Genomic DNA, 24,513 nt, shown 5'->3' on the forward strand with positions numbered 1-24,513 from the left:
ATTAAAAACCAAAGTTGTGAGACTGAAAAAGTATTCATCCCCTTTGAAATCACTACGCTAACTTTCCTCAGGTGCAATACTGCATATTACCTTACCAAGTCACCAAATTTGTTGATGTAGAGAATTGGAGGATCACCTGTTTTCGATAAATTCATAATAATGTTACCCCCCTCTCTATAAGATGCAACAATATAGTAGATTTTTCAATAGACCAAACCAAAATGAAGAGAAAAGAACATTCAAAACAAGTTAGGGAAATGATAATAGAGAACCACAAATCTGGAAAGGGTATACAACCATCTGAAAGCCACTGGACATACCTCAGAGCTCAGTGCAGTCCATCGTGAAAAGTGGACCACACCCACACTTAGTTGCCAGATAAGAGTGCCACTTATTAGAGGGTTACTGTGACACCAACAGTCACGCTGCGTGAGCTGCAGAAGCAGTGGCTGAAACTGGAGAAATTCATGGCTCCACAATCCCTAAGGTCCAAAAAGAGTATTTATGGAAGAGTGGCAAGGCGGAAATCCTGGCTTAAAAAAACATATCCTTGCCCATAAAGACTTTGCAAAGAATCACTTAGATTCTGTAAAGATCTGGAAGAAGGTCTTGTGGCCAGATGAGACTTAGGTGGAACTTTAATACTGAACATCAGCCAGGTAATACCATCCCTACTATAAAGAATGGTGGAGATAGCATCATTTTATGGGAATGCTCTTCAGCAGTAGGAGCTGTAAACCTGGTCAGGATTGATGGGAAGATGAATGCTGCTAAATATGGAAAGATCCTGGATAAAAACTGCTAGCCTTGTTAGAAAGCTTAAAGTGGGGCAGAAGTTTGTCTTTCAGCAGAACAATGACTTGAAGTACACTGCCAGAGTAACCATGGAGTGGCTTCAAATGAAGAAAATTTATCTCCTTGTGTAGCCCAGACTTTAACCTGATCAGATATCTCTGGCAAGACCTCATTGTTGTCCTCCACCATTCCCCAACTAATCTGGCACAGCTTGAGCAATTTTGTAAGGAGAAATGGGCAAATCTTGCATCATCACCTTGTGCAAAGCTAATAGAAACATCCAAAAAAAACCACTGGCTGTAATAGCTGTTTGAGGTGGTTCAACTAAGTACTGAGGAAAGGGGGAATGAATACTTTTGAACTGCTGACATTTCAGCTTTTGCATTTTTAGTTTTTCATGCTTTACAATTTTCCCTGTATTTTGGGTTCTATTGTGGGGGTGGGGGGAAAGAAGCTTGTGATTCACAAATAAAAATTCTCAATTAAATTAATCATTAATGTAATACTCAATTATGTGAACAAAGGTTGGGGCTGAATACTTTTACAAGGCACTGTATTGAATGGTGGGGCAGGTTTTAGGTCTGCTGGCCTACTATTTTGTGGTCAAAAGTAGATGAAACTTGGGAATGGTCAAGACACTTAGTATCTGTAAATGTTTTTGAAGTTCATGTTTTAAGATAGCAGCTGTAGGACCAATGCATGTCCTACATAAATTGTTCAAAGTACAATATTTAAAGTAAAATTTATTATCAGAGTACATGTGTGTCACCACGTGCAACCCTGAGATTCCTTTTTCTGTGGGCAAACTTAGCAAATCTGTAGAATAGTAAACCATGAATCAGGAACTGTGCAGATATAACAAGATAAAGAGTTCATTAATTAGTATAGTTGTCCTGTTTTGTTCAAGAGCCTGATGGTTGAGGGGTTGTAACTGTTCTTAAACTTGGTGGTGCAAGTCCTGAGGCTCTTGTATATTTTGGCTGGTGACAGCAACGAGAACAGAGCATGGCCTGGGTGGTGAGGATCTTTGATGGATGCTCTTTTTTCATGGCAACATTTCATGAAAATGTGCTCAATGGTTGGAAGGGTTTTACCTGTGACGTACTGGGTGGAATCCACTACTTTTTGTACGATTTTCCACTCAAAAGAGATTGGCATTCCCATACCAGGCAGTCAACACACTTTCCACCACACTTCTATAGAAGTTTGCCAGTGCTTTTGACTGGGATTGTTATTAAAGCTTATTTTTACATTTTAGGGATCAAGATAATGCTATTATAAGACCCCTACCAAAAATCAAGCGATTGCTAACAGACAATACTTGCCTTTCTCACATTGTTCAGGTACAGTGTATTTTATTTAAATCCATCACTTGAAATTTTGCATAGTTATCTGATGAAATGAGTAATGACTGACAAAGGGGAGACTGTCTAAAATGTTTCCTAATGTTGATAGTCAGTGTGATAGATGTAAAACCGAGACAGCTATATTGACACATATGTTTTGGTCGTTGTTCTGTATTGAAACAGTTTTGGAAATCTACTTCCTCTACAATTTCCAAAGTTTTAAAAATTAATTTACAACCTAATAAATTGACAGTTTCGTTCGGTAAATCAGACCAACATGTAATTGCATTTGTTATATTATTGGCCAGAAGGGCTATTTTATTGAAATGGAAAGATGCCTCTGCTCCCACTTTGATACAATGGTTCTCTCAGATGATGTTATGTCTTAGTTTGGAGAAAATCAAACTTTTGATCCTCGATTTGATTTTGAGAAAAGCTGGGGTTCATTTGCCCACTACTATCATCTGATTTGAGTTAATTAAGATGGTTTCCTTCTGATTTTTGTTTAAATGGATTTGAGTTATCGGATTGATGTTTTTCTTTTATGGAAGCTTGTATGGTGTATAACTCTGGGGTTATTCTCCCAATGGGTTTTTTTCCAGTTTTTTTTTGGAGTTAGTAGGAGGTTTTTTTCCCTCCTTTCTTTCTTTCAAAAAAAAATTCTTAACACTTCATTTTTTTTCTTCTTATTATTGATATATTGTTTAGCTTTGTTAATCAGTTATTTGGTAATTTAATTCTTCATTGTACATATTAACATGTTGGCTTGATTACCTTAATGTATTTTTTGTTGATCTTTAATAATTAATAAAGATTTTTAAATGAAATGAGTAATGACAAGTTTAATGTTTAAATTGTGTACAGTTTGACAACGTTGTGTACTCATTGTACCCTTATTTTCATTTTAGCTTTTGGTGACTTTTGACCCCATTCTGGTTGAGAAAGTTGCCATCTTATTGCACTATGTGATGCAGGACAACCCACAGTTACCTCGCCTCTACCTCACTGGTGTTTTTTTCTTTATAATGATGTACACGGGTTCCAATGTACTTCCTATTGCAAGGTAATAGCATAAAAGTTCTTTTGTGTGGGATGGAGGAAGATTGGTCATTCTTCGGTTTCAGTCACAATGTGCATATTCTCAAAAATTCTATACATATATTTCTTCTAGGTTTTTGAAGTATACTCACTTGAAGCAGGCATTCAGATCAGAAGAGGTTGGTATCAATCCGAATGTAAGCTGGCTCAAAATTTAAAGTTCTGATTAACCAGAATAATTTTTTTGACAGTAACGTTTGTTTTTTGTTTTAAACACTCTTTGCTTCCATTCACTGACTGGAATTTGATAAATATGCCCTTGCTTTCTTTTTGAGATATCAGTAATTTTCATGAAGGAAGTTACTTTGGTTGCTGTACTTCCATCATTTTCCTGTCTTTGTCTCAGTATACCACTTTACTGTGAACCACTACAATTTCAATCTCACCAATACTAGTATTGACCAAAATTGTACCAATTACATTTCTTTGGCTCCAAGTTCAACAGTAAGGTAAATTAAACTAATTAAATTAACATGTATCTCCTGAGCAAAATCTGTGCAAACTGCTGAGTATTAAATATCATAGGTAATTAACATTTGAAGATTAATGCAGTACCAGCAATATAGGCATGCATTAAATCAGGGTTTTATCATTTAAAGACCTGCTGCAGTTCCACTGGTTAGGGATCAAATCTGTCTCTGTACTCTGGCTGAATTCCATGTAATTTACCCATAAAACCCTGGATGTTCCCTCCTGCATCTGTTGTGCAGTCCTGCCATGTTTTCAGAATGTTTTTTTTGAATAATAAGTTTTTTGAATAAGCATTTTTTTTCTCTTCAGTGGCTGTTGTCACATAGAAGTGTAGTACATAAATCGTAGCTTATCTAGATCTCTGTACGCTTTTTTGTATCTGGAGAATGATCTTTCAAACAGTAAAATTGCATCCATCCATCATTAAAGCAATGAAATTAATTGCTTTTAGTGTTCCACACTTGATCTTGATATTGGATTCTGCTAATGTTATAATCACATTTTTCTATACACTCTACAAAGTTACCGTTTTTTTGAGACTATTAACTGCCTGAACAAATGATTAATGCAGTGAAATATTGGCAAACTGAAATTCCTCCTTTTAAACTGTTTTGCTGATATTGTGGCAAAGCAAAATCCCTTTCAGTGAAAGGAGCTTGATTTGTCCAGCCTCAGGGAATTTAAAATTATTCACTTGAGGTGTTAAATTTAATGCCCTCTCATGGAACTATTCTCTAATTTATTTTGTAAATCTGCTATAAATGATGCCACTTACTAAAAATCAAAGCATTGGTACAAGTATTATTCTAGGTGGCTGGGCTGTAGCTTCATCAGTTTTGAGTTTGGTGCTGAACTAACAGCATTTGAAATAGCTTTGAAATAGCCCAAGCCAATATTTGTTTCATTAGTGCAGTCAGAAATATTGAGCTGTTGCATTTCTTTTATTGGTTGAATGTCTTGCGAAATTGAAAAAGATAATGTTTTTAATTTTTAAAAAGTGGATAGATTTGGCATGTAGCATTTAAAATTCAAAGTATGAACCAGATTTTAAGCACTGGAATATAAGAGTAATGGTGGAAAAAGCAAATGTAACATTACAACTTTTTATTTGTATTTTCTGTAGGCAAAAGGACAAGATTTAGTACAACGAAGTGTTTTGGGACACATTCTTCCTGAAGCAATGGTCTGTTATTTGGAAAACTATGAACCAGAAAAATTTTCAGAGATTTTTCTAGGTGAATTTGATACTCCAGAAGCAATTTGGAGCAATGAAATGAGGTACAGGTGCAACTTTAATGTGCCAGTTGTCAGTCAGTCTAATGTTTTAACTTATTCTATAATTTGAGGTGACTAGGGCACGCTGATTTGCATGGTAGGTTTGGAGAAGAGTTGAGAAAATTATTCCACTCTGTTAAAATGAGTAGGAGATCTGGAATTTGTTCTCTGAAAATAACGAAGCCGGAGACTCTGACTGCATAATAAATGTATCTGCATGAACACTGAGAGCTGTAACTCTGTAGTACAGTAGATCAAAAACTGAAGTGGGTTTAACCTAAAGTAATTAAGACTGCCCTGACATAATGGACCAAATACTTCCTGTACATGAATAACTATTATGATTCTAGGTTAGCACAATAGTATCTATTCAATTAAGCCTCATTCTTGTTTGATCTAAAGAGCTTCCTCAGCAAGGGCCCTCTCCCTTGTAACTGTACTTCTCCAGCCTAGTATCTCAAGTCATCTACATCCTCTTATGCTACGCATCTTTCCGTGTATCTTGGAAACCTGAGCAATGCATAGTATCCTTTCTACGGTTCTTCCATGACCTCCCTTGTATTATATTTGCTATGTCTAATAAATGCAAGCATTTTGTTTTCCATCTAAAGTCTCTTCAAACTGCCCTGCCACCTTCAGATCTGTGAACATGAACATGAGATCTGTCTATCACTTTATCCCACAGTTTATCATGTTTCCTTGTTCCCATTCCCTTGCACTCGTCTGTATTGAATTCCATCTGCCACTTTTGACCCACCTAAGCAGTCATATATTTACCCTGAATGCCATCAGTTTTTAATATTTCAACTAGCCTATGACCTTGACAAATCCTTGCTAAAAATACATCTAAACGGAATCAAATGTACTCTTCTCATCGATCTTGCCACTTCCTCATTTTAAAAAGTTGGTGTTGTGCAATTATCCCTTAACAAGCCCATGACTGATCTGTTGTTCCAGTCTGAGCAAATGTTTATAGTGATCAATCAATTCCATGGATATTTCTATCACTGAAGCTAACTTAACTGCTCTTACCTGTCTTCCTCTAAAAGAAAATCTGTTGCCCAGAATGTTCCTCCTTACTATTGATCTTATTAACAAATTGCCTATTTGTGACCCTGGAGCCGAAATTATTTGTGTGCTACAAACAGTGAGGGGACTGATACTGACAGAATTTAGCTGCCTAATTTGTTGTTGCTAAAATTTCCATCTGACCGTTAGTCTTTCTGACATGAACCAATTTTCAAGTCAAGATTCTTTTTCTTCTTCCTTTTTCCAATCTTTTTATTGATTTTAAAAAAAGTGTTTATACAAACAGGAGAATATCTCTGGTATATATGTCAATAACAGTACATACAGAAGGTAAAATAAACAATATCAGAATCACACGTAATGTTGGTCTACAAAGTATAAATTTGATATAGAATGTATAATACAGAAAAAAGGAATGTAATTCATTCTCCTTATCAATTTGTGAAGAAAGGAAGGAGTATTAGAAATTTTTATATTTAAAAAAAACACTATTCTAAACAGAAGAAATAAAAAGGACTGGGCTGTCCATCCTGAGAGAAAAACTAAGAAAAGAGAGAGACTCTGATCAAATCCAAGGTTTTGGAAAAAATAGCTGGAAGAGAATCAGTACAAAAATCAGATCATATGAAAATATTGAATAAAAGGTCTGCTAAGTGAGAATAAAAGGATTTGCGTATAGGGGATTGTTTAATGTCTTTTACTCAGCTATTGGATAAATTTGATTTATCTAATGTACATTTTTTTAGATATTTACAAATTAGGAATTTTTTATGTACTTTGCTTCCAAATTATCCCTCCGTTTATCCATCTAATATAATAGATACCCTCTTCCAGGTTAAACCACTCCAAAAAGGATTAATAGCTCCAATTTATAAATGGTTATTGAATTTACGAATGATATCGAACGATAAAATTAAAGCTGCCTGGGAATTGCAATTTCAAGAGTTACTTTCCGAGAATGGAGTAAAATTTTTCATCTGGTAAATACTTCATCTATTTGTGCCCGTCATTCCTTGATACAGTTCAGGGTAGTGCATCGGGCACGTATGTCAAAGGGTAAATTAGTCCATATTTTTCCCAATATTAATCCTATTTGTGACAGATGTAATACTCAGGTGGCCACTTTAACTCACATGTTTTGGTCTTGCATAAAATTGGAGAACTTTTGGAAAGATGCTTTTAAAACCTTATCAAAAGTGCTGGATCTGGATTTACAACCAAACTTATTTGCAGCTATTTTTGGGATTATTCCATTGGAAGCAGGATATACTCCTGCTGCCGCTAAGCAGATGACAGCCTTTTCAACCTTATTGGCTAGGAAAGCTATTTTACTTAAATGGAAGGACCTTAACCCTCCTACTACCTTTTATTGGCTTTCCTCCATCATCTCCTGTTTAAGTCTGGAGAAAATAAGAGGTTGGACACTGGATACATCCTTTAAATTTGAAAAAATCTGAAGACTGTACTTTCAAGACTACTCACTACTTCCTTAATCAACCTTACTGAAATTTAGTTATGTTTTTAAAAAAAACTAAATACTTTTTGGTACTGCTTGAAAAAAAATTAGTAGTTAAGTCTGATTTGCCCATAACAAATCCCTGCTCATGGTCTTCAATTAACCTGGACTATAAATACTGATTTTTATGAAGTTCAAGGGGGATATTAGAGGAAGGTTTTTTACTCAGAGAGTGGTTGGTGCGTGGAATGCACTGCCTGAGTCAGTGGTGGAGGCAGATACACTAGTGAAGTTTAAGAGACTACTAGACGGGTATATGCAGGAATTTAAGGTGGGGGGTAATATGGGAGGCAGGATTTAAGGGTTGCCACAACATTGTGGGCCGAAGGGCCTGTACTGTGCTGTACTATTCTATGTTCTATGTTATGCTGTCTCATGAACTATCTTCCAACAATCTTCCCACTATCGATGTCAGAATGACTGAACTCTTTCTAGTTAGTTTGTCCCTTTTTTTTTAAAAACAAAGTTCTAGAAACTAAGGTAACTTTCCAGGATAATTGTTTGAGTGTCTCTGTTGCCAAATGACACTACTATTTAAGCTTTACAAAATATGGCAGAATTATATCAGTATTTACTGTTTGTAGGATAGTGGCTTTAGATTGAAGCTTGTTATTTTTGTTTTAACAATTGTGTTCCCTCCACATATCTTTATCAATCCCTATTCCTACATGTGGATACCTAAAAATTAATGTTAAATTACCAAATATAAGCATGCACTGTTTTCTCTACTTTTATGATGGCTATGGAAAAAATGTTATCTAACCAGTCAGTTTTCTTTTCTTAAAATAGGCGATTAACAATTGAGAAGATTGCTGCTCATTTAGCAGATTTTACCCCTCGCCTGCAGAGCAACACAAGAGCCTTGTATCAATACTGTCCTATCCCTGCAATTAGCTATCCTCAACTGGAAAATGAGCTTTTTTGTAACATCTACTATCTTAAACATCTCTGTGACACAGTGCGTTTTCCTAACTGGCCTATTAAAGATCCTGTAAGTGTTTTTCCTGAATTCTGCTCTAATATTATAATGACAACTTTATTTTGAATCATTTTCCCTAACAAAGGTACTTCAATAAATGAGGCAGAGTGGATCTAAGGATCTGACAGTAAATAAGAAGGTAAATGGGGGAAAGGGAGATTGGATAGATATCCGGGATCCAATGGCTTAGAAGCTCAGTGATGATTTTCCAAACTGTTCCAGAATCTGGAGCAGTTGCAGTAAGTTCGAAGGTAACAAAATAAAGTGAATAGAAAACTATAGTGCAGTTGGAATTCTGAAATCCAGCTGCACTTAAATCTTAATGATTGGGGAGCAACAATAGTTTAATGAAGAAGGAAGAGTTTACAAATTCTCATCTTGATAACTCTCATCCTCCAATCCTGTAAGTACTTCAGCTGACTTCAATTTGACACCTTGATCATTCTTTGCTTCACAAATAGAGGCCATAATTTCACTTGTTAATCTCCTAAAATCAGGAATTCCTTCAATTCTCACATTGGTATATCTTGCATCCTTTAAGATGCTCTCTGCAACCTACTATCTTAAATGATCAACCTAATTTTGTTTTGTAATAATTTTGTTAGTTCAGTGGCACCTTTTAACGAAGTCAATTAGAATGCAATGTTTATTTGGACTCGAATATACTGGTACACTACCCCTCAGAATGGTGATTCCTAATAGCAAGTGGTGCAGCCATTGAGTACTGAGGTGTGGGACTTGGTATACTGATCAGCTGTAACTAACCCTCATACCAAGGTTCAATGTTTGCTTTATGGAATTTGCACTAAACATTGCAGAGGGGGAAAACCTAGGCATAGCTCTACTGGTTAAGATGACTGGTTTGATATTTTTGACCTCAGATTTGTAGCTTGTATCTATTTTCTGAAAAATTTACTGCATTGCCTAAAAATCAATGTTCCATTTAATTATAACCATATAACAATTGCAGCACAGAAACAGGCCATCTCGGCCCTTCTAGTCCGTGCCGAACGCTTACTCTCACCTAGTCCCACCGACCTGCACTCAGCCCATAACCCTCCATTCCTTTCCTGTCCATATACCTATCCAATTTAACTTTAAATGACAATATAGAACCTGCCTCAACCACTTCTGCTGGAAGCTCGTTCCACACAGCTACCACTCTCTGAGTAAAGAAGTTCCCCCTCATGTTACCTTTAAACTTTTGCCCTTTAACTGTCAACTCATGTCCTCTTGTTTGAATCTCCCCCAGTCTCAATATATCCACGTCAACTCTATCTATCCCCCTCATAATTTTAAATACCTCTATCAAGTCCCCCCTCAACCTTCTACACTCCAAAGAATAAAGACCCAACTTGTTCAACCTTTCACTGTAACTTAGGTGATGAAACCCAGGCAACATTCTAGTAAATCTTCTCTGTATTCTCTCAATTTTGTTGACCTCTTTCTTATTTTCCTATAATTCGGTGACCAGAACTGTACACAATACTCCAAATTTGTCCTTACCAATGCCTTGTACAATTTCGACATTACATCCCAACTCCTATACTCAATGCTCTGATTAATAAAGGCCAGCATACCAAAAGCTTTCTTCACCACCATATCCACATGAGATTCCACCTTCAGGGAACTATGCACCATTATTCCTAGATCCCTCTGTTCTACTGCATTCTTCAATGCCCTACCATTTACCATGTATATCCTATTTTGATTAGTCCTACCAAAATGTAGCACCTCACATTTTTCAGCATTAAACTCCATCTCCCATCTTTCAGCCCACTCTTCTAACTGGCCTAAATCTCTCTGCAAGCTTGGAAAACCTACTTCATTATCCACAATGTCATCTATCTTAGTATCATCTGCATACTTACTAATCCAATTTACCACACCATCATCCAGATTATTAATGTATGTGACAAACAACATTGGACCCAGTACAGATCCCTGAGGCACACCAGTAGTCACCGGCCTCCAATCTGACAAACAGTTATCCACCACTACTCTCTGGCATCTCCCATCCAGCCACTGCTGAATCCATTTTACTACTTCAATATTAAATACCTAATGACTGAACCTTCCTAACTAACCTTCCATGTGGAACCTCGTCAAAGGCCTTACTGAAGTCCCTATAGACAACATCCACTGCTTTACCCTCGTCAACTTTCCTAGTAACCTCTTCAATAAATTCAATAAGATTTGTCAAACATGACCTTCCACGCACAAATCCACGTTGACTGTTCCTAATCAGACCCTGTCTATCCAGATTATTATATATACTATCTCTAAGAATACTTTCCATCAATTTAGCCACCACTGACGTCAAACTCACAGGCTGATAATTGCAAGGTTTACTCTTAGAACCTTTTTTAAACAATGGAACCACATGAGCAATATGCCAATCCTCCGGTACCATCCCCGTTTCTAATAACATCTGAAATAATATCTGTCAGTGCCCCTGCTATTTCCACACTAACTTCCCTCAAGGTCCTTGGGAATATCCTGTCAGGACCTGGAGACTTATCCACTTTCATATTCCTTACAAGTGCCAGTACTTGCTCTTCTTTAACCATCATAGTTTCCATAACTTCCCTATCTGTTTCCCTTACCTTACACAATTCAATATCCTTCTCCTTAGTGAATACTGAAGAAAACAAATTGTTTAAAATCTCCCCCATCTCTTTTGGCTCCACTAATATTTTCACCTTACTTGCCAAAGCAACCTTGTATCTTCTTTTAGCTTTTCTAATTGCTTTTTTAAGATTCTTTTTACATTCTTTATATTCCTCAAGCACCTCATTTACTCCATGCTGCCTATATTTATTGTAGATATCTCTCTTTCCGAACCAAGTTTCCAATATCCCTTGAAAACCATGGCTCTCTCAAACTTTTAACCTTTCCTTTCAACCTAACAGGAACATAAAGATTCTGTACCTTCAAAATTTCACCTTCAAATGACCTCCATTTCTCTATTACATCCTTCCCATATATCAAATTGTCCCAATCCACTCCTTCTAAATCCTTTCGCATCTCATTAAAGTTAGCCTTTCTCCAATCAAAAATCTCAATCTAGATTGTTGCGCATTATGTAGATTGTTGCACATTTAATTGAAGTTTACTTTTAAGTCGTCTATATGTAAAGTAATTGTTTACTTATTACTTTTAACACTGCAAAAATAGATTACTATCATTGCTTTGGTGAGCAGCTAGATTTGAACAAGAATATTCTAGTAATAATTGTTGGCATTATCTAGGTAAAATTGCTTAAAGACACTCTAGATGCTTGGAAAAGGGAAGTGGAGAAGAAGCCTCCTTCAATGTCAATTGATGAAGCATATGAGGTTTTGAACCTTCCAAAGGGACAAGGAATGTGAGTAGCTTATGGACTTTTTATTGGGTCAGAAAAGGTGGCTCTAAAGTAATGGTCAAAACTTGCAAATTTCATCTTAACCATTTTCAGTCTCATTAGCAGTGCCTCAGAGATGCTCCAGTCCCGTGTTTGTATGATAAATATCTGCAGTAACTCTATGTGGAAAATGCAACATTGCAGGAAATAATACAAGCCTCGTTTTGTGGTCAATACCAAGTTAGCAGCTCCAAATAACTGTTTCAATAATTCAGTTTCTATCTGTTTCAGTGCACTTTAATGTTTCTGTCATTCTTATATTTGCAATATAGAATTGCACTTCCATTGTCTGGTATTGCATTGTCTGGTTACTGTTTGTACTTCTGTCTGTTTCTCCTTTTTTCTAACTTTGGGAACTATATTGCAAATGGCAAGTTAATGAATCAAATGAAACCTTGATTTTAATAAAAATCTTGTGTTAAATTTTTTAATTTTTGTAGTAATGTTTAAATATTGTAAGTTAAACTTCCCTATTTTGTCTACTACATGAGGTTTTCACATTTTTTACCTTGCCTCAAAAGTGTGATGTTTTACCTTGACAAGTGTTCTGAAGTCGTTTTGTGCGTTGTCAGTATATATAGCTTGTAAACGTTCCATTATGCAGCCTCTCCAACAGTGTAATTGAAAGCTTGAGCTACTTTGCTTCCAAAACGTGTTCCATGAGCACTTTAATTCAAGTGGTATATGTTTGTATTTCAAGTGAAGCTTCTATGTTCTTTATCAGCATTTATTTATATCTTTTCCCCCGTTGGGTTTCCAGTTTCTTTCTCAAATGCACCTCTGTAATTTGTCTTGGGAGTATGAGAATTCCACATTCTAATCACTGTCTGAGTTAGAAACAAGAGGAATTCTGCAGATGCTGGAAATTCAAGCAACACACATCAAAGTTGCTGGTGAACGCAGCAGGCCAGGCAGCATCTCTAGGAAGAGGTACAGTCGATGTTTCAGGCTGAGACCCTTCGTCAGGACTAACTGAAGGAGGTTAGTCCTGACGAAGGGCTCTTCCTTCAGTTAGTCCTGACGAAGGGTCTTGGCTTGAAACGTCTACTGTCTGAGTTGAATATTTTTCCTCGAGTTCTGTATTGGATTCCTTAGTGTATATTTGCCGAAGTTCTACAAAATCAAAATGCAGACACTGGACTGGCATGCACATCAGTAATATGAATTTTCAGGAACTTCATGACTCTTAATTCTGGAGGGAATGCACAATCAAGGGAGAATTTTTCAACACCAGATAGGGTTCTCCATTTTTTGAAAAATTTTACCCATGTGTAATCTAATGTGCCATGAATTTTCTTGACAGGCAGGATGAAAGCAAGATAAGGAAAGCTTACTTTCGCCTTGCCCAGAAGTATCACCCAGACAAGAATCCTGAAGGCAGGGTATGTTTTGTGCGCAAACAGTTGTGAAATGTGTATGTCCCTTTATGCATGACTTGAAAGAACATTTGCAGCATCTGTTGAGCTTTGTATTTTTGTATGGTTTTGAAAACAATTACTGAATTCAGGACATCCAAGCTGTTTTTTTTTGAAAAACAGTTTTCATTTCACTGCTATCAATGCAGCCCTCACCCATCTCCATTTCCCACACCTTCCATCACTCCATTCTCCACATTCCACACAAATAGGAATAGGATTTTCCTTGTTCTCATCTACCACATCCAATGTGTCATTCTCTGCAACTTCTGACTTCTCCAGCATTACAAAAAAGATTGGATCTCATGGTAGCTAGCTATTTTAATTCCACTTCCCATTCCCATACAGGCATGTCTGTCTACAGCCGCCTCTACTGAGGCCAGATGTAGATTGGAGGCGCGACAGCTCGTATTCCATTTTGGCAGTCTTCAACCCTAGAGTATCTACATCGATTTCTGACTTCCAGAAACTACTCCTCTTTCCCCTAAACTTTCCTTTATCCTTCTGGAAACTTTACATCTCTTTCCCCTTGCCTACCCTTACTACCTACCCATCTCCAACACCTTTCTCTTTCCTCTGCTACAATACCACCTTCCTTTTATTCCATGTTCTACTATCCTGCACTATCAGATTCCTAGATTCTTCCTTCAGCCCTTTGCCTTTTCGCCTCCCAGCTTCTCACATAACCCCTTCTCCCCCAACCCCCACTTCCCTACCTTTCCCCTTCATCTGCCACCTTGTGCTCTGTACCCTCCCCCCTCCTTTTTGTCTTCTGTCCCCTTTCTTTCTAATTCTGAAGAAGGGTCTTCACTCCAAGTATCATCTGTGCATTCCCTCCGTAGATGCTGCCTGCCCTGCAGAGTCTTGTGGTTTTTGCAGCAATCTCAGATTTTAACCGAACATTTACTTAGTGTGCAATTTAGATATATTCATAATTGGCAACCTTGTAATATTCTGTCTTCTGTATTGACAATTTTTCAAGGATATCTTTGAAAAGGTGAACAAGGCTTATGAATACTTGTGCACAAAATCAGCCAGAATGGTAGATGGACCTGATCCTGAGAACATTATCCTTATTTTGAAAACACAAAGCATCCTCTTCAATAGATACAAAAAGGGTGAGGTCATAATCTTCTATTGGAACTGTTGACTGACTTTTCTAATGTACCAATTGTTAAAGATCTTTATTTGTTGGTGTACCTTTTAAATGTAAAAAAGTGCTCATTGTATTTGGAAGTACATTGAAATACTAATAGTGATTAACTAATAGAAAGCAGTAATAAGGATGGAGAGAAAATTGGCAGCAACAGGATAATCAACCTCTTGAAGGAGTTGGGAATACTTCAGAATCTGAGATTTAAATTGTTTTCAAATATCCTGAAGAAAGGAGCTGGTACAGAATATATCCTTTCACACCCTAGGACTAGATTTCTAATAGAATATAAAGGATTACAATGTGACCCAGAATGAATTGAATACAATCGGGTCTCATAAGTATTTGGTGGATAGCTAAGTCAAATACAGAACATTTGTGTATTCTTTACAAAGAGCCATCTCACCTGATTAAGCTTAGAGAAGAGCGTGTAGGAATAGTACATTTCACAAATATATCTGAAATATACCATTCTGGTGAAGCTATGATGCAGGGCAATGTGCAAATTTGTTGGTAGACATAGTATAATAAGCAGAGCCAAGCTCTCTCAAAATCAACCAACCAAAGCTATGCAAACTGTCATGTCTGTGATAAGTTTCTATGAATAATAAAATCACCATTAGAAAGGGACAGAGCACAACACCCCAGGAAGAAACAAGACTGAAGAATTTGCAACAATCTTCTGCCAGTCATTTTAAATGTTTATCTTGGTTGCCTCAGTAGTTTGGCGGCCCAAGCTTTAAATTCTGTCTACTGCAAGACACTTGCAAATGATAACTGTAGTGTGTACAGCAAAGACTTTGGATCCTGACAGAAGACGGGCTTAAGTACTTTAGCTGTTTAACTGCTGCTGCTCCTAAACCTTAACTATTCTTTTGAAGTTACTACTGTAAATCCTTGAGCTTGCTACATATTCTTGGGAGTACTTCACCATCTGGATCTGTGTGATTCATTTTGATTATTGGCTACTACCTTTTTATGAGCACAGTTAGAACAGACCTGCCTGTATAGTCCCTATTTCATAAATCAACAATAAACTAGAATATGCCTCCTCTGTTTGCTCCCTCTGTCTCCTCCTTATATGATCCCATATCATTAATTGAATTTTGATTCAATTGAACAGTCCAGTATTTGACTAGTCAATCTTTCAAAGACCTTGGGAGTTCATGAACTGTATATTTCTTCTGTTGGAATTTTATTTCTGGGAGATAAGCATTTTAGAACCTGTTAACATCAGCCATTTCTCAGAACACATTACAGAATGATGAGAGGCATTGATCGTGTGGATAGTCAGAGGCTTTTTCCCAGGGCTGAAATGGTTGCCACAAGACGACACAGGTTTAAGGTTCTGGGGAGTAGGTACAGAAGAGATGTCAGGGGTAAGTTTTTTACGCAGAGCGGTGAGTGCGTGAAATGGGCTGCTGGCAGCGGTGGTGGAGGCAGATACGATAGGGTCTTTTAAGAGACTTTTGGATAGGTACATGGAGCTTAGAAAAATAGAGGGCTATGGGTAAGCCTAGTAATTTCTAAGGTAGGGACATGTTTGGCAGAACTTTGTGGGCCGAAGGGCCTGTATTGTGCTGAAGGTTTTCTATGTTTCTAAACTATTGTGGGCAAGGATAAGAAAAATTGTCATTTTGCTTGTAATGTGGTAGTATATCTGAGGTGCCTGACATGCAACCTAGCTTTCAAAGTTCAAAGTAAATTTTATTATCAAAGTACATGTATGTCACCATATTAAACCCTGAGATTCATTTTCTTGTGACATACTCAACAAATCTATTGAATAGTGCTATAATAGAATTAATGAAAGACTGTCCTACTAGGGCATTCAACCAGAGTGCAGAACATTGCAAATGAAAATATAAACAGGAGATGAAGAGCCTTGAAAATGAGTGCATTGGTTGTGGGAACGTTTCAATGATGGGGCAAGTGAAGTGACAGCATAACATTCTCATAAGATCCAGTCACTCTCATTAACCCATTGAAGTTAGATAGTTTGCTGAGGTTGGATTGTTGGTCAAAGCATTCTATACTATAAATGCAATTAGTAATTTTGAGTCATTTGCAATCTTTATTGTTCTATTCACCTATCACTTGATTTTCCTTAGACCTTGAGCCCTATAAATATGCAGGATACCCGATGCTGATAAAAACAATTACTATGGAAACTTCAGATGATCAGCTGTTTTCCAAGGTGTCATTGTTGCCGGCTTCCACTGAATTGGCCTTCCATACTGTAAATTGCTCAGCACTAAATGCTGAAGAGCTCCGCAGAGAGAATGGAATAGAGGTAACTCGTGCACCATAATGTATAAAGACTAAACATAAACATCTGTTCTGTTACAATTTTGGAAGTGTCAGAGGAGATGTAGTTTGTAAACTTTCTCTACTTAAACCCGCTTACACAGTAATATTGGTTGCCCAGGTGTCTTTGCAGCCTGTATTTCAGGGGCTAGATAAATGTTTTAAGTTCAGTGTGCTAATTAGAATCCATGCTTTATTCTCACAGCTTCCAACACCCTTTCATGAATTTTCTGAATGGCTAACTATTTTTCAGGTACTACAAAATGGCTTTGCACGTTGTGTGGCAGTGTTAACAAATTCAAGCAAAAAGGATGATATGGCTGTGCAGGTATAATACATTAATTTTCGTGGGGCTTAAAATACTGTATCCAGCTAATGTAGTGAAATAATGTGGAACATCTTTGTTTTAGGTTTGTGGCCATATCTGCCAGTGTTACAGTGTCGCAGCTCAGTTTGAAGAATGCAGAGAAAAGATCACAGAAATGCCCACAATCATTAGAGACATTTGCAGATTGCTGTATTATGGCAAAGTAGGTATTCACACAATAGCTCTGATTGTAGTCTCTGTTATGTCATTGCGGTTTTTGAATTTAAATGTGTTGCTTTATTTAAATTTTCTGATATTTGGTAATTCTCAAGTGCAGCATTGCGTATTATGTGAGTAAAGTCTCTTTTGTACTATAATCCATCTAAGTTTTATACTTGTTTTCTATGTGTTCATCCTTATAGAAATTACCACGGACAGCGATGTTAGCAGTTGAATGTGTTGGTTCTTTTGCTGTGGATTACTGGTTACAGACACACTTATTTCAAGCTGGTATTCTTTGGCACCTTCTTGTGTATCTTTTTAACTATGACTACACACTGGAAGAAAGTGGCATTCAAAAGTCTGAAGAAACTAATCAGCAGGTATTAATTGACCTTAGAATTATTTTAGTGCTACAGTCGACCTTCACTAATCCAACTACCTGTAATCCGGTTCCTTCGATAATCCGGCACTGATTATGCTTAATGTGATCCTTCTGTAATTTGGCATTTTCACTAATCCGGCACTCCTCAGGTCCCAGTGGTGCCGGATTAGTGAAGATCAACTTGTACCATACTTCAATTTCCAAAATGAAACCTAGTTTAATTTGGTTTTGGAGAATTGTCCTTTGTATATAAACAATAATTAGTTGGTCTTTTACCTTAAGAAATATACTGCATATAGTCTGTGGTGAAATCAATTGTGTCTGTTTTCCTTAAACAGGAAGTTTCTAACAGTCTTGCAAAGATCTGTGTAACTGCTCTGAGTCGGTTAGGTGGTTATTTGCCAGGAGAAAAAGCAACACCTGAAAACCCCACCGTAAGAAAATGCTTGGCGGCTTTATTATCACCTTATGTCTCAAGAAGGCTTTCTAAGGACAGTCCAACTGAGGTGATGTTGTACTTATTACTCTAAGTGTATGAAATTCCTTAAATTATCCATGTCAGAAACGTTTTAATTGCACGAGTAATGCCATGGATTTAGTTAACAGCTTGTTAGTGACTCATTTCAGAGCAAAGTTAACACTGTAAAGTTTTCTGAATCTTTCTCTCAGAAGAGACGTTAATTATTTTGTTTGTAAGACATTTTCACATAAATGTTCTTCCAACTAATGATCGCTTGGCAGTCTGGTGATTATTTTTAAGGTGCTAAAAATGAATCTTGCATATGATGTTCATTTGTTAGCATTTTATTCAAAATCATTGTTTGAGCATCTAATAAAACCCCTCACAAAATCTAAACGGTCTGCAGCTTGAGATATTAGGGCAAATACAGTTTAGAAATGGGTTTTATGGAGCATATTAAGAGAGTTAAAATGCTGGTTTGGAATTTAGAGCCAATTCAAATGAAGGAATGAGTGCCATTGTAGACTATATTACTGATAAATTTGAGCGTAACCTTGAAGCCAAAGTACGATTGTGTTGGTGTTTTTGAATTTCTATAATATTGAACTTCACTGGTTAAAATTTATAGATGTGACGTCTGCCTCTACCACCACCTCTATTCAGTGTTGAACGTTCTAGGGTACTCCTCTTTCAGAAGAGGCAAAGTGGGGAAATTTTTATATTATGTCTATGAAAAATGTTACAATTATTTAAATAGAAGGATGAGCATGTAGTGTAAATATCATCTTCAAAGGAAAATGACAGACCTGGGAACAGGGAATGCGCTGAAATTGGCTTTTGATAGGATAAGAGTAGTTAATTTGAGAGCTGGAGTTCCTTCTGATTTTACTTGACCCTTGTATTCACTTAATGCTTGATCTTGATTCTTAATTCCATAATGTATGCTTTTCCATGTTAAGGATTAAGTGTGCTCAGGCGGTTCAGTAGTGCAACTTGTTGAGCTGCTGCCTCTCAGATTCAGAGATTCCAGTGCAATCCTGATCTGTAGTTCTTTCTGTATAGAGTTTGCATGTTTTATCTGTGATTTGCACTGTTTAGAGTGCTCCAGTTTTTCCATCCTAAAGTTGTCAGATACAACAGGGAAATTGACCCTTTGATCCACTCAATCTGTGCTGACAACCAACTGCCCATTTACATTAAACTTACAATCTACAAGATTCCTCTAGATTTTACCACTAACCTATACAATTGGACCAATTTGCATTGATGATTCAACTTATCAACCTGCACATCCTCGGGAAATCAGCATTTGAGGACACTTGTGTCATGGAGAGCATGTAAAGATAGGGTTTAATCTTTGATGCAGTCTGCACAGACTTTGCATACGTGGAGATGAGTAGAATCTGTGGGGGTGGGATGAGTATGATGGGACTATGGGGGAGAATAAAGTATAACTGGTGTAGAATTTGTCTAATTAAGTGATGGTTTGATGGTCAGCTGAAAGGGATTTATTCATGCTCTGATGCTAAGTCAGGAAGGATGTTGTAGCAGTACAAGGAATCTTTGAGCATATCCTTAAATTTTTTCTGTTTGCTGGTAATCATTTCCAACAGTGGCACTGGGAATAGTTCTATTTTGGAATAATGTGACCAATCCATTGCAGCCAAGTGAGTATAACCTGGACCGCAGAGGTTATTGGTTTGGGAAAGGACACTGATGTTAGTTCACTTTCCTTCCAATGAATTTGGAGCAGTTTGTGGAGACTGGTATTTTTCCAGTGCCTTGACCAACTTAAATGTATTGTGCAACTTGTAAGTGTGTAATAGGGCAGGGATCACTACTGTTTGGAGATCATGACCTTTGTGCCAGATATAATGTCTTGATCTTTAAATACTTCTCCAATTTTTTTTGAAATGTGATGGTGAGTTTCAATGATGTCTTTTAAGATATGTAAAGTGTAGAGGGTAGTGTGGCACAATGGTGATAAGTCAGTTGGATGCAGAACTCGAGTCTTTCCCCTTATGTTTTGGTGAATGAATTAACAATGTATGAGCTTGGCTTTCTAAGTGTGTGCAAAAACGGATAGTGTATCAGCTTGTCTACTGAGATTTGCAGTGCTCTCAGTTCTGGACTGTTGCTACTGTATTTTGAGCAGTTCATCTTAAACTCTTGCCTTGAGCAGTGTGTTGGAAGTGCAGTGCAACATTATGGCAAGAGCCAGGTGAATGAGTGAGGACATGGGTGAGGTAAGGTGGGGATTTAATAAAATACTTTTGGTAGGAAAATATAACGATGGAGTAAATTTTCTAAATGAGAGCTTGCAAGGTGTTGCTGTTCAGAGAGAGGAGTACTCTTGTACGTGAATTACTGAAAGTTAATGTTGCGGAGTCAGCAAACAAGATACAGACAGAACCTGGGTTGTGCAAAGGTTCCATTTCTGACAGCTCGCCACGCTAATTTTTCCACAAGTCAAACATCCACTCTAGCTACCCATATCGTATAGCTCTATATGCATTTTTTATAATTCTTTCATTTAATTGAATAATCATCCTTTTGATACCTATGATTAAACTAATTAATTAAACAAATGCTATATCCAGTCAATAATGAATACCATGAAACATATTACTACCTTGAAAGATACTTTTAAAATGAGGGAATTTATGAAACACACACAAAAGGGAACTCAGCAGGCCAGGCAGCATCTATGGACAAGACAACAGTTGACATTTTGGGCCAAATTTGGATTTTCATAGTCGGAGTAACTTGTTAAAAGGAGAGCTTTTACACTGACTTCTTATTGCAAGAATACGAGGACAATAGTAAAGACTTGTATTAGTTCTTGATGAGACTGCTGCTAGAAAATTGTGCATGGATCTGATCTCAAGACACATTTGTGACAGAATTGTAAAAGAAAGTTCATTAGGATGATTCCTGGCATGTGGGTAGATTGTTCAATGCAGCAAAATTAAGTAAGCTGTGATTGTACTCTAAAGTTCAGAAAAGAGTAACAAATGAATTTATTAAAATGTACAAAATTCTTAAAGGTTTGATTGGGTTAATAGAGGGAAGAGATTCCATGTGGCAGTAATGTCTAGAACAAAGGTCACAACTTCAAAACAAAAAGTCAGCCATTTGGGATAGATGAAAAGGCACTACATTTAACTCCATTTGATCAGATTTGCATTCTATGTAAGAACATGTTTGTTTTAAACAGATCCTGAAAATACTCAACAGTAACACTGAAACGCCATATTTGATCTGGAGCAATGGCACTAGAGCTGAACTACTGGAATTCCTTGAATCACAGCAGGAGAGCATGATCAAAAGGGTGAGACATACACTTAAGTTCTGACATTACAATAATGGAGCAAGCCAAGATGGTTTACAGGTAACACTTTTACTCCAAGCACTGTTAAGAGATATTGCAGTATGATTGAAAACTGGACTAAAAAGAAGAAAGTTAAGGTATTTGGAGAGGTAGTTCCAGACTTTGGAGTCTCATTGTAGAGCAGTTAAAATCTGGAATGTGCAAGAGAAGTCCTGTATGTTGAGAGAGATAAATTTCTAATTTGGAGTGCTACTGCAGCAAAAATAAATGTGAATGAGACGATGTGTTACGGAAGGTTCACAAGGTGTGCAAGATTGGGATGATGTCAAAAGTGTTGATTCAGAAAGTGTAATGAGTTGGATGTCAATTTTAATTAACTTAGAGCTGTTGATGGAGCAGGTTAGTGATGGAAGAAGATGGTCTTGGTGTAGATACTGGAGTCAGAAGTTTAGCTCTGTTATAGTCACAAGTTCAGGCATGGAATAGTGTAGATAGCCAAACGTATGAAATTTGGTGTGAGGACTGCAGATAGCCTTGGGCATGTTGGCGTTGGAAATTGGATGAGTGTTTTATTCAGAAAACACTTTAGGAAAGTTTGGTAACTACTTAGAGGTAACTTGAGTACTAGTGTTTAAAAATTGAAGGTGGTCCATAATGTATAACAGGAAATTCACTCAGAACTGTCTAAATTCCCTTTATACTGGGCTAGTAGAAGCACTGTATTACTTCTACTATTTCACCATGTACCAAAGTCAGCTTCTACTGATGTACACTGCTGTTATTTAGTTCAAATAGTCTACGGTTAATATACAATTTAAGGTGGAAGATTAATTGTCACTTTGTTACCTAATATAGGGCACATTTTGACATATATGATATTTTTAATTTATTGAGCATTATTTTTTCTGATGGCTGAATTTTTAATAAATCTAAGAACTATTTGTCCAGTACCAGTGAATTGTATTACTAAGAAAATCGATGTATTGTTTGACACGTTAATCTCTATCGTTCCTCAAGGGGGATTGTGATAAAAATTATGGTGCAGAGTTTGTTTTCAGTGAACATGCAAAGGAGCTTATTGTCGGTGAAATTTTTGTCCGAGTCTACAATGAACAGCCAACATTCCCATTAGAGGTAAGACTGACCATCATTGTTTTGACACTAGAAATAAGTGGTCAGGTTGATGGAAAAATGAGGGTGAAAATTATTTTTACTGTATTCCAAAATGTTTGACACAAGTAAATATCTGGTATTTGCATTTTCCTCTGCACCCTGGACTAAAGCCCATTTGTTTTCGTACAAAATTTCAGCCATCTTCGTCCACATCCTTTCTCTACCACGTAATCACTGACAGCATTCTTTAGTAAAGGTGGGAAGTTCCTCCACTGTCTGCAAGTGAATTTACTTAAATCACAATCTTGTTGCACTATTCTTTTACTCAATAGTTATTGGGTCAGAATCATATACTAGGGATACAAGCTATTTAACTCAACTTCTCAGCACTAACCAGTGGGCACCCCTGGAAGACCTTGGAAATACAAATTGTCATTCAGACACTTAGTTTGTGCAAAACATTTCTCCTTTTTCCTTTAATTTTTTGTGTTCTATTTGACATGTTCCTACAATGAGCTTCTAACCTTTTGAGCAATTATATCCATGCCTGATGATTGTATCCTCATTTGACTATCCTCAATGCTGAGCTTTTTTGGAGAATAGTATGAGACTCATCAGTGTCTGTTGTGCAATCCAATTCATCAGTGAAATGAGCCAAAAGAGAAATATTGAACTTTACAGATTTTGTGATAAAGAATGATTCTGAGCACATTGTCAGGGAATATCATAACTGCAGAACAAGGTACAGACTGATGAAAAGAAAGTTATAATACAAGAAGCACATGGACAAAATGTGGCCACTTGTTCAGGGTTAGTGACAAAAACTCAGAAAATAAGTTACATCATGAACAATTCCAAACTTGAAGTTTCCCACTTTATACAAGGCCCAAGAGGGGTATGATGGAAAATACTCTTTATCAATATAGTTCCAACATTGGTCAAAGAGTTCAACTCAAAGGAATTTGCCTCCAACTTTCACCCTGCCCTCCAGTTTACCTGGTCCATTTCCGACACCTCCCTCCCCTTTCTAGATCTTTCTGTCTCTATCTCTGGAGATAGCTTATCTGCTGATGTCTACTATAAGCCTACTGACTCTCACAGCTATCTGAACTATTCCTCTTCTCACCCTGTCTCTTGCAAAAATGCCATCCCCTTCTCTCAATTCTTCCGTCTCCGCTGCATCTGCTCTCAGGATGAGGCTTTTCATTCCAAGACGAAGGAGATGTCCTCCTTTTTTAAAGAAAGGGGCTTCCCTTCCACCACCTTCAACTCTGCTCTCAAACGCATCTCCCCCATTTCACGCACATCTGCTCTCACCCCATCCTCCCGCCACCCCACTAGGAATAGGGTTCCCCTTGTCCTCACCTACCACCCCACCAGCCTCTGGGTCCAACATATAATTCTCCGTAACTTCCGCCACCTCCAACGGGATCCCATCACCAAGCACATCTTTCCCTCCCCACCCCCCCCCCCCGCTTTCCGCAGGGATTGCTCCCTCTGTGACTCCTTTGTCCATTCGTCCCCCCCCCATCCCTCCCCACCGATCTCCCTCCTGGCACTTATCCTTGTAAGCGGAACAAGTGCTACACATGCCCTTACACTTCCTCCCTCACTACCATTCAGGGCCCCAGACAATCCTTCCAGGTGAGGCGACACTTCACCTGTGAGTCGGCTGGGGTGATATACTGCGTCAGGTGCTCCCGATGCAGCCTTCTGTATATTGGTGAGACCCGACGTAGACTGGGAGATCGTTTTGCTGAACGCCTACGCTCTGTCCGCCAGAGAAAGCAGGATCTCCCAGTGGCCACATATTTTAATTGCACATCCCATTCCCATTCTGATATGTCTATCCATGGCCTCCTCTACTGTAAAGATGAAGCCACACTCAGGTTGGAGGAACAACACCTTATA

General features: G+C 37.5%; 1 protein-coding gene across 5 annotated transcripts in view; it reads left to right on the forward strand.

Annotated features, from left to right (window-relative positions):
* LOC140212638 (dnaJ homolog subfamily C member 13) overlaps window positions 1-24,513 on the forward strand; it is a 166,457-nt gene that overhangs the window by 98,022 nt on the left and 43,922 nt on the right. For all 5 annotated transcript variants that reach the window (XM_072283701.1, XM_072283697.1, XM_072283699.1 and 2 more), the window contains 15 exons: window positions 2,054-2,138; window positions 3,050-3,204; window positions 3,313-3,358; window positions 4,834-4,988; window positions 8,320-8,521; window positions 11,761-11,876; window positions 13,216-13,294; window positions 14,310-14,445; window positions 16,592-16,773; window positions 17,041-17,115; window positions 17,198-17,317; window positions 17,517-17,696; window positions 18,037-18,204; window positions 21,376-21,489; window positions 22,507-22,623. In XM_072283701.1, the coding sequence (XP_072139802.1) occupies window positions 2,054-2,138; window positions 3,050-3,204; window positions 3,313-3,358; window positions 4,834-4,988; window positions 8,320-8,521; window positions 11,761-11,876; window positions 13,216-13,294; window positions 14,310-14,445; window positions 16,592-16,773; window positions 17,041-17,115; window positions 17,198-17,317; window positions 17,517-17,696; window positions 18,037-18,204; window positions 21,376-21,489; window positions 22,507-22,623 (1,930 nt within the window). The remainder of the gene's footprint in view (window positions 1-2,053; window positions 2,139-3,049; window positions 3,205-3,312; window positions 3,359-4,833; window positions 4,989-8,319; window positions 8,522-11,760; window positions 11,877-13,215; window positions 13,295-14,309; window positions 14,446-16,591; window positions 16,774-17,040; window positions 17,116-17,197; window positions 17,318-17,516; window positions 17,697-18,036; window positions 18,205-21,375; window positions 21,490-22,506; window positions 22,624-24,513) is intronic.

This window comes from Mobula birostris, chromosome 19 (genome assembly GCF_030028105.1).
Source record: "Mobula birostris isolate sMobBir1 chromosome 19, sMobBir1.hap1, whole genome shotgun sequence".
Classification (NCBI taxonomy): domain Eukaryota; kingdom Metazoa; phylum Chordata; class Chondrichthyes; order Myliobatiformes; family Myliobatidae; genus Mobula; species Mobula birostris.